Below are 11,718 nucleotides of genomic sequence, written 5' to 3'. Positions count from 1 at the left end.
TTTTTTTATAGTATTTCAACGATATTTAATTATTGGTTTATGTTGCTTAAAGAATAATTAAAATGAAACAAATATTAAAAAATTAGAAGGTTAATAGAGTATGATTATTGAAAGAGTAGTAATTTATAAAGTGATAATAGACTACTATTATATCATAATTTATAAGTAATAATATACTATAATTATTAGAAAATTGTAATTTATATCTGACTAGTAGACTACAATTATTGTGAGGACTTACGATTTCAAATGCAATATAAAAGCATTGTTTTAGACTATGGTTTGATAAACAATAATTTTATAACTATATAGTAAGTCCGAAAATAACAGTTGTTTATTGCCTTTATTACACTATAGATATTTATGAAAGATAAATTTTAATTGTATAAAATAGTTATAAATATTTATGTTGTGTGTGAATATATAAAAACGTACAACGTGTTTACAAGTAACATGTAATATTTGATAATTTATCGTGTTTTCTTTTTAAGATTGTTCAAATAAAATGGATAAGAAATACAGTTTCTTTTACATTTTCTTATACGACTTACCTAACTTTCTTCACCTTATCATTGTGAAGTTACCCGTAGACACTAAAGTTGTCTATTCTAAAAACAAATGATATATTTAGATTTTTTTTCGAATACTGGTAAAATAAATACTAGTTATTGAGTTTAACTATTAAATATATGATATAAAAATAACTTTATTCCTTATTTAATTACATGTGATCGTTAATATATTTTTTCAAGGTAATTACTATAAAATATTACTAAATATAATATCATTCAAAATACTTTTTTATTTGTTTTTGTCATTATTCTTCTTGTTGCATTCGTGAAACATTAATCTTTCTCATATTTTGCTAATTATATGATTTTACATTCTATTGAATTGAAAATAATATATATTTTATATTACTCTGATAACACTCGAAGTAGATTGATTATCTATTTTTTAATCATTTATGTCGTGAATATAAATGTACAAAATTAAAAAATAAAATAATTAACAAACCAATACGGTGATCAAACTAAAATTCATATAATTAAGAAAACCGATATTCAATAGATAAAGTCTATTTCTAAAAAAACATAGTTAATATAAGATGAAAAGTCATAACACCAAACAAAATTTTGTTTAAATCAGTTAGATTTATCAACACATTTGTTACATTCATGAATATGTGTGAAACTTTAAAATTTAAGCATATACTTATAATGGTACAATATTGCCATTTACTTTTTAGTCTTTGAATATTGAGATTATTGAGATTATTATAATCAAATATTTTTACATGTAACATACATAATCATTTTCAAGCAAAGGTAAAAAATTGAAAATTTTGTGCTAACTAGTCTTGTATTTCACTTAGAAAATGCATTTTTTTCCTATAAAACATAGAAATTTATTCTTAATTCAATCCAAATAAATAACTCCATTAACTTTATTTTAATTATTAGTTAAAATAAATTTTATTATAAATCAATTAATATTAACTTTGTTTTTAATTAGCATTAATCTTATCTCTATTATTAGTTAAAATAAATTTTATTATGAATCAGATAATATCATCTTTATCTTAATTGCTTATGTGTTTTCATTTTTTATAATAATAAAAAAAATTATTTATTATTATAATTGTAAAATTCAATATAAATAATTCTTAAATATTTATTGCAAATAATTTTTATTTATTTTATAGGTAGTTTTATAATTAAAAATGATTAAGTTAAAAAAATGGTAAAATTGAAAAAAAAAATTGTAAAATTGAAAAAATCAATTGATATAATAATTATCTAAATTTAAAATAAATTATTTAAAAAAGAAAAATTTCCTATATATATAAGTGTAGATTAATATTAGTTTTACTGTAGTTGATACAAAACCTTATCAGTATTGGCAGTATGTTATAACTGATTCTATAAATGGTCAAAATTTAAAAAATCGATAAAATTGATGTAATAATTATTTAAATTTAAAATAAATTATTTAAAAAGTAACACATATAAACACCAAAAAAAAAATCCTATGTATATATATATAAGTGTAGATTAATATTAGTTTTATTGTAGTTGATACAAACCTTATCTGTATTTACAGTATGTTATAACTGATTCTATATATAATATCTAACTAATATCACTATATGCTAGTGAATAATATTATCTAATACAATATTCTTTTCTCTTAGATCTTTTGTTTCTTTTCCAAATTTTGAATATGGGATACATATTCACAAATTCAGCATAAGTGTTTGGGATAAAAGATATTCAGTTCAATGTATACCACAATTTATTTTTCTCGTTTAATCATTTTGTAAACCTTTTGAGTTTACTAATTTAATCCTATTTTAATAACTAATCTATATCTACAACAAGTGGTTGTAGTTAAGTAAGTAATTAAAGTACGAAGTAGATAAGTTTTGTACTGATTTCTTATTCTCCCACTCGTGTAAAATTTTCTAGAACTCTGTGCAGAGTTTAACAGCAATACTATGCTACCAATTATTAACTCCATACTCACCATAACATTACATCCTTATCTTCTTCAACTTACCTTTTTAACACAAACACTTTGAGTCAAAACATGGTGGCTCGAGACCTTTACCTACCTAGAAACCTAAAAATTCTTGTGTTCCTAGTAATCTTTTCTTTCAACATATGTTTATCCAAACACTAATGCAAGCAATTCCAACATCGAAAAATTCTTTGGTGGTAAAACGTGTAATGGTAAAATAATAACAGAGAGAGAAATGGAATGATAATAATAGAGTTTTAGCAATGAGCACAGCCCTCCTAGGATCCTATGACCAAAAACAATAGAAAAACAATTTAGGAGTCTGATTCTGATAAGGTGAACCTATAATTTAGGGCTAAAAGACAAAACACTAGAACTACAAGACAACCCTCTCCGCCCCCTCCTATATTTCAACCCCTAAATTAAATTAATGTTACCAAACAAACACATCAATTAGTGGGTGCATGCTTAGAAATAATAACATTAATATTTTAATGTCTGAATCACCAAACAAGAATCTTAACTATTAACTGTTGTTCCTCGGGCAACGGGCACCTTCTCCTCCATCTACGAACCACAATGTACTAAGATCATTAAACTACAACTTCAAGAAATTAGAAGCTATGCTTACTTATTAATCATCATAATCAACCCCATTAGTTTAAACATGTAAAATATTATTACAATTTACGCAATTAAAGAGGAATTTTTCGTGCTTTGAATGAGAGAATATACCAAGAAAAAATGCAGAGTTACACATGAAATAGCCTCAAGTTGTGGCTGCTACAGTGAGAGTATTGTTAAAAGGTTTCCTTTTTTGGCGACACTATTATTATTATTATTAAATAAACAAATAAAGTGGTAAAGATTTGATGGACGATGAATTTAAGTATATCCTACTTACCTAGTACCCAAATTTGAATGTAAGGTAGCCATGCACAGTGCATTTGAATGTTAGCCAAGACTGAAATATGTTATGTGATTAAAAGAAAATACTGAAAAGAAAAGAAGATTCTTTCGTTTAATTACTAAGCCTTTAACACTTTTGGTAATTGATGAAATCCCAGAAATTCAAGTGAAGACATGTCCATCAATAAAGTTTCAATAGGGTCCCCAAAATTTGAATGTGCCTCTCTCCCTCTCTAACTCTCTTTGACTGCTACGGGCACCCCTGCCCGCTGCCCGCCATCATAATTCTAACATTAAGATAAACAAACCCAAAGAAGGTTGTCACCAATGTTATAAATCAAAGATAAAAATCTCTACCCCCACAATTTTTCTTCCTCCAAAGAGTTAAAATTTGCGGCTGTAATCTCTTGTGAGGTGCTGCAAGGTCTTTTCTTTTCTATTTTCATAAGTTTGTCTTGTTGTGTTAAATGGAATTTGGGGTTTCTTGAGTTATGTCATTAATTACTGCAAGACTGTAATTATGATTTGGTTGGAAACTTAGGTTTGTGTAAAAACTGTAGCATACCTCTTCAGAATGCCAAAATGGGTGTTTAAAAAGCGCTTGATGTCCCTTTTAAGAAACCTTGTCTTGAAGATTCCTTGCTCCACTCTCTTGAGTTTGGCTATTTCAGTGTGCTAGTGGTGTCAGTTATATATATACAGAAGGGGTGAAGGAGAGATAGTTCCCACTTCAATCATCATTACCAAACTTCTCCACAAAACCAAACCCTCACTCTCCCTCCCAACTTTTGAGTCAAAAATTATCATTTCAAAACCACTCTTCTGCTGTAGGATAAGTTTGTGCCTTCCAAGTGTTTGGTTTGTGACCCTGCTCTGGTGCCTGCCCTGGTAAAGGTTCAATATCTTGTAGTTGCCAGCTTTTGTACATGCCAGTTTATACCAAACTTTACCAGTTCTTTTAAGCCAAACCCCTCCAGAATAAGCTTTTCCCTCCTTGTCTCAAGAAAATGGCACCTTCTGGAAGGACAGCAACTGCAGCAACATCAACAAGGACATCCTCAAAGACAAACACCACCACAACAACAAGAAGGAGGACAAGACAGCAAAGAAGAACAGCACAGTTCAAGAAGAAGCAGCAGCAGCACACAAAGAGCAACAAAAAGCAAGAGACTGAACTTGTTCCCACTGTTTTACCCTCCAGCTGCTCCTCCATAAGCTCACAAGACTCCTCAAAGGAAGTTGACATGCAAGGCTCTGAGGTCATTGATGTGTCCTTAAGTCCGTGTTCTACACCAAAGGGTCAGAAGTTTAGGATTCCTGAGATTTCGACATGCCCTCCAGCACCAAAGAAGCCAAGGGTTCTTTCCAATTGCTCTTTGCGAAGGTCTCCACTTTCATTCTTTGTACCACCTGACTTGGAGCACTTTTTCTTAGTGGCACTTCGAGATGTCTCAGTTTGATTTTGTGTGTTAATAGATGATTGAGAAAAATACATGTGTTATAGTAATAAGATCATCACACTTTAGAAGATGGACTTTTGAAGTGGTTTTAGTATATTTTCTCTTCCTGTGTACCTCTAGCAAATGACAGAGGTATGCTTTTGAGAACTCTAGATTTTCGTGTGTTCATCTTAGAAATAGTTACCACTTCCCCCTTTCTTCAATTTCTGCTAATTTAACATTTTGTAGGGTTTGCAGTCACTAAATTTAGCCGGGGTGGTTCCCCAACTAAATTTAGATTTTTAGCTTACTTTCATTTTTTTTCTTCTTTTCTTTTCCCTCTTATAGAAGACATGTTCTGACCTTCAAGTGTGTGCTGAGTGCAAATGTAATGGGTTTGGTTTAAGGTATGTGTGAGTGTTCAAGCTTGCAACTCAACAAAGCTTCAGCTATCAATTAGAGAAAGTAAAGTCATACACTTTCCTTTTGTATGAAAAATCCCTCTGTTTTTTTCTCCCTCTGCCTCTCATACTGCATCACTTGTTGGCAATGATACTTCTACTTTCACAGTTAATTTTGGTACCCTTTTATTTTCTATGATATATTCATGGCGACAATAAGGTAGGCAAATTGTTACCAATCCATTTTCTGCATTACAGAAATAAATAATTTCAGAAGTAGTACTCTGTACTCTGCAGTTGAATACACGCAAATTAGTATAATAACAAATTCAAATTTAATCAAACCATCATCTTCAATACCTGATATCATGATTAGACACTCTTTGTAATTAAGTGTTTGATTTTTATTTTGTAGTTGGTAAGACTAAACCCCACTAATCATTATACAGTACCACTATAGTTTGTCTTCAACATTTGATTAAATTAGGCTAAAATAGTGTATACCATAGTCAAACCAAGGGTCCACCACATGATACATGAAATTAATGGCACTGTATGTATCACCATCTCTTCCTCAAAAACAAAACTCATTTTTCACAGAAGACCCTTTTCTAACTATGTGGTTTTTGTTTTCTTAAAAAAAAATAACCATGTTACATTGTTACTCCTTATTTGGATCACATGAAGTCATAGGGATTCTACATGACTACAAAACAGAAATCTTTTAAAATGATTTTGCAATTTGGCCTCGAGACAATTTTCAAGTGGAAGCAGTGAAGACATAGGCTGTGCATAGGTTCTGTCATGACAGTTTTAGCCCTTTCTGTCCAAGTTGGAAGTTCATGAAGGCTCGAGGTGGACGTATTTGGTGTACAGATCCATTGTTTATTCATGAAAAAATCAACATCTCACGTGACACAGTATATGCAGATAATTGAGAAATACTTATCTTAATATGTATTAAGAGAGTTAATAATGCAGGTTTTGTATTAACAAATGATGTGGTTTTCTTACAGAGGAGTGGCTAAATGGTGACTGAGAAGGTGAAATGAAATGATTTTTATTAAGATGTGTGGTTTTGTGTGTCTGTGGATATGCCAGCATTTAGAAGAGAATCCAATGAAAGACTCTCGTGCGGGTGTGTCATTGTCATGTTAGAGAATCTCAAGAAATTTCTCATCATTTTTTTTTCATACTTTTAGACTTTTTCTGCTTCATCATAGTTCTCAGTAATAACTTTGGGAGTAATTATACTCTACACACGGATGTACACTATTCCTCTCTACATATTTATAATAGTATACTTTGTTTATTTACTTTTTTGACCATATACACACACATATACATATATAGAAAATATTAACTTAGAGAACATAATTAATAAATAATATTTTTTTAAAAATATGATTATAATTGTTTATATTACCATTGTAAAATATCATCACAGTGACCTTCTTTGAGTTAAAAAATCATTTTTAAGGATTTATTTAGTAGAAAATAGATAAAGGAAATGAAGATGAGTGAAATAGAAAAAAAAAGTAAGAATAGAGATAGTTAGATTGAAAAGAAACATATATGAAATAGAATAAATTTAGAGATTTATTTCATTTAATAGAAGTGAAAACTAATTCTAAAAATATTTTTTCAAGATTATTTAATTATAAAATTATATCATTACTAATATATTTTTATTTATATTATTATTCATTATTGTCATCTTATAAATAAAATGAATTGCATAATTAAGATGATTTTGGTTTAATCTCTCAAACTCTAGTGTTCTACTTATCTTCCAAGTTTAATCTCAACTAAAAGATACATTATTAATAATAATGCAAAAACATGTAAGTTTTTCCATGAAACCTTTAAGGCAAAAGATATTATTCAACATTTCGATATCAGTATCATCATAATCATTCCTTCTTGTACATGCACAATTAAACAGTTAGCCCTCATTTATTTTGAGATGTGATAATAATCAGATAATAAATATGATAACAATGTCTTTAAGTTTTGTTGAGTCAAAGTTTGAAAAAACCTTGTTTCATCTTATATAAATGATTTAAAAACTTTTTTTTTCAATTTGAGTTACGGCTAGAAGGTACATCATCAAAATAACATGTCTAACAAACAATAAATATTATTAAAATAAACTTTTATTAAAATAAACTTTTAATAAATCTAATACTATTTTTTTCAAGAAGAAAATTTAAATATGATTTAATATTATAAAATTAACTTCTAAAGTTAAATTAGATATTTTAAATTTGTCTTATTTTAAGTTGAGGATAATCTTCAACATATAAAAATCTAGTTATTCCAATAAAATTCCAACAATTTTTTAATCACATAAAAATCTCAAATAGTATGATTAGTAAACTAAAGATACCATTATGATATTAGATTAGTAAAGATTTTTCTTTGTTCATACTATATACATGAAAGCACATATCCTATATATGCAAACTATCCTTAATGCAAGTAAACCAAGAAAACTATATATTAGATAAATGATAATTTTTATAAAATAAAACTTTAATAGTTAGTTTTTTTTTTTATTTATAAGTTTTTAAACTTAAACATTAAAATATTTAAATTTTATCTAATTTTAGCAATTTTTACTTAATTTTTTCTTTTAGACAAATGAACTCATTTCTTACCTATATATTACTGTTTAATATTGTATATATTGTAATTTTATCATGAAATTCTTGTCATGGGATTAAAATAGTCTATTTTGAGACAACTTACTCTAACTTTTTTATTTAAAGTCTGACCTTTCTAAAACTAAATCCTTAAAATTAGGACCTATCTAGTAAGTGATGTAACAAATTATACTAATGTCTGTGTATAATAAAAAAGAAAAAATATCAGAAAAACCTTAACTAATTTTGAATGGTGTTTATTTTAGCTAAAAAATTAATATATGAATATATTTATGAACTTTAAGAAATGGTTTTATTAGTTATACTTAAAACAATTTATATTTGAAATGTAAAATAAAAAATATAAACTCTTCACGTTATTCAATGGTTTAATTTGAAAATTAATTACAACTTATTTTGTAAAATTATAACAAAAAAATTAGAATTACAGAAGAATAAGAATATTTTTTGGTGATGGTATGCATTTGTCGTCACATTTGTATTTCCATTATTCGTAGCCGGTGTTACGTATAAAAATACGCGCTTTTGTCTTTATCCCGAAAGACAAGCCGAAATTGAATATTACATTTGAATCTAGGAATTCCATTATGTTAAAAAGAAGAAAAAGTGGTAGGAGAATAAATTCCTATTTAAAAGTTTGAATATTTTGTTTTTCTCGGTTCCTTTTAATTCAAAGAATAAAAACTACACCAATAACAAAGTTGAATCTCACTTTCAATGATCTTCATCATTCACCTCTCACATAAATATTCAATGTCATATTCCAAAATTCAAATAGAATCTTGCTGCTGGAGTATTCAAATTTTTGGAAATAGAAATTTACAGGGTATGCAACAATTACACAACTTTAAATAGTTTTTTCTTCTAATCTCTTTGTTAGGATCAAAAGGTGTAATATCTCTAGACATATAGATAATATTATCACTATTTAATAATTATGACATATATATATATATATATATATATATATATATATATATATATATTACGCGAATGTATATTCATGATAATAAAATATAATAAAATTATTATTATTATTCTTATTATAAAATTATATATAAATATATTTTATAAATTTATTGTAAATATTTTTTACATATTTTATAGGCAGTTTTATAATAAAAAGAATGATTTATTTATAAAAATGGTTAAATTGAAAAAAATTATTAAATTTAAGAATTTATAAAATTGATAAAATAATTATTTTATTTTAAAAATAATTAATTAAATAGTAATTTTGAAAAATAAATGTAAACATTAAAAAGAAAATCTCTTTGTATATAAATATAGAGATAGATGAATAAAAATATAATTATATATGAAATAAAAGTAAAAAAGTATTAAAACATCTTGGTATGGTGAAAGGAAACTCAGGAACCTTTAGAATTGTTCTATGCTAATTAAATAGCATGTTTTTTATTTTAGCATTAAAAGCAGTTACAATAAATCTTTTATCTATATCTATGTACTAACAATAAATCTCGAAAATCAACGCAATGATATTTTAAGTTTTAATTAGAAACTAAAGTTAAGGCTGAAAAAGAAAGAAAATGGGATTGTGGAATTCAATAGCTTCTTTTAAAGTAAGTGAGTGTCAACTTACATTTATTGTTTTCTCATCACACTACTTTGTTCCAATGAATCTACAGTGTAAAAAAGCTTTTGAAAATTGTTTAATATACTTTGGTTTAAAAATAACGATATTTTTTAAAATACGGTCACATTTTTAAAATTTGATTTTCATTTTAACGTAATGGAAGTCTATACTAGTATATCTTTTAGTTTTAAGAAAATCAATGCCTATAATTTTTCAAATAATTTAAAAAATATCATTGGTAACCATTTTTGTAAATATTTATTAAACTATATATTTTTCGGATCTTTAAAGAGTTGATGTATATTTGTCTTCTAGGTTAAAATTACATTTTCACTAAAGTTTTTTCATTTCAGTTCTCCACTATAAGAGTCACTTTACTTCCTTCCTCGTTATCAAAAGTGAACCACACTACCACTTTCATTGTTACTCATCCACGCTCCTTCCTTTCATTTCTTGTAACCAATACAAAGTGTGTCGTTACGTTGTTACTATGAGCATCCATTTTCTTCCCATTTCGAAAGTAATTATAGGTTCGTTTTTTCATTTTGCATTTTTTTTCTATTTCATAATTCTTTTTTTCCTAATGAAAATATTGTTTTAATCTCTTTTGTTCAATATGGAAGTAAGAAAGGTAGTGGTGACTCTGTTTGTTGATGAGGAGCACGATAGTTTTACTGTGAAAAATACGTAGAAAAAAAATGAATATTGTTTTAAAAAAAATATAGTAATAAGCTTCGGTTCAAAAAAGAACCGAAACATAAAGTAAATAATAGGTTTTGGTTATAAACTGAAGCCTAAAATTAGATATTTTTTACCTCGTCTGAATATGCTTCGGTTATAGAACCGAAACATAATCTCCAAAATAATTCATGCGAAAGCTTTACCTGCACTAGTGTTAGCTAGTTTAATATACATGTATGTTGTAAGGTAAATTGTACATGTTATTTACATGGTATAGAAGTATTATCTGCAAAAATAGATATTATAGTGCATAAAAGTTTATAGACTTTGGTTTTTCATGAATCAAAACTTATAAGTTTGTAAAATTCTTAAAATTGGCACGATATTTTATATGATTTGTTTACTCTAAAATCAAAGCATATAAGATGATTTTAAAGACCAAAACTGTGGTAACAATAGCGGTAGCAATAACGACAATATCAACAACAATAATGATAGGGGAGGAGGAATGAGGAGAACAAGGAAGAGGAGGAAAAAAGAAAGAGAAGGAGAAGAGAAACCAAATGTGATAAACAGTGACAGTGATAATTGTGATAAACATAGAGGAAGATGTGGAAGAAAAAGAAAAAGAGAAGAGAGAAAGAAAAAAAAGAAGAAAAAGAAAAATTCAAATATGATATTTATATAAATTTTATCAAAAAAATAAATTGTTGACAATTACCAATAAATATTTACTAACATGTATTTAAGTGTTTGTAATTATGAATAGATTTTCCTAAATGTATGAGTAAATTATCCACTATTAATAAAAGTTTGAGTGTTGATAAGTCATGATTTGCAAATCGTAGATGAAAATGAGTAAAATAGTATATCCTTGGTGCAATAAAAGATGATGAAATGAAGTTAACTAAGTAGGAAGGGGCAGTGCCAAAGAAAGGCTTTTGATGATAAAGTGAGTGGAGCAGTTCTAAAGGTGACCCATGTGTCTGATAGAGGGTGCAAGAAGGTATCACACAACTGATACACTATACATAGATGATGATGATGGTGAGATATCAGACTCAGCGGCTAAAGCATCTACAGTCATTGTAGATATCTGAAGCAAATTTTGCAGTCATTGTAGATATTGGTGTTCTTCCACTTTTCTTTGTGGCTACCACTTTCTTTTCTTCACACTGCTGTGGACCCTTTTTTGTTGGGCATGCATGCATCATCCCCATGCAAAATGTACAATCATAAAACTCCATGCATGCATGTCATTTATTTTATTATGTAACTTCTATGAATTTTTATTTAGACTATAGTTCTTAATTTGTATGAGATTGTATTTTGTTTTTTTGGAGAAGAGAAAGTTAATTGTCTTCATATATAAGATTGTTTTTTCATTGTATTTTTTATAATGGGAATTTTAGTTCCTGTAAAGCTACTGAGTTTTTATTTTTACTTTTATTTTTTTTTCTCTTTATAAAATTTGAAATACTTTACTTTAGTCGTTATAAAATGTG

The 11,718-nt window shown here is 27.1% G+C and overlaps 1 protein-coding gene across 1 annotated transcript; it reads left to right on the top strand.

The window, feature by feature from the left end:
* The first annotated feature begins 3,816 nt into the window (after positions 1–3,816).
* LOC108342196 (cyclin-dependent protein kinase inhibitor SMR9) lies at positions 3,817–5,278 on the top strand. Its single transcript, XM_017579918.2, has one exon. The coding sequence runs from the start codon at positions 4,437–4,439 to the stop codon at positions 4,887–4,889; it is 453 nt and encodes a 150-aa protein (XP_017435407.1). The 5' UTR covers positions 3,817–4,436; the 3' UTR covers positions 4,890–5,278.
* The last annotated feature ends 6,440 nt before the right edge of the window (positions 5,279–11,718 follow it).

The sequence above is a fragment of the Vigna angularis genome, chromosome 6 (genome assembly GCF_016808095.1).
Source record: "Vigna angularis cultivar LongXiaoDou No.4 chromosome 6, ASM1680809v1, whole genome shotgun sequence".
NCBI lineage: Eukaryota > Viridiplantae > Streptophyta > Magnoliopsida > Fabales > Fabaceae > Vigna > Vigna angularis.
The sequence above is the reverse complement of the archived record's forward strand: the minus strand, read 5'-3'. Positions and strand labels throughout refer to the sequence as shown.

Excerpts from the sequence above, each read along its gene's own strand:
- LOC108342196 (XM_017579918.2), top strand. The coding sequence starts at position 4,437 with ATGGCACCTTCTGGAAGGACAGCAACTGCAGCAACATCAACAAGGACA.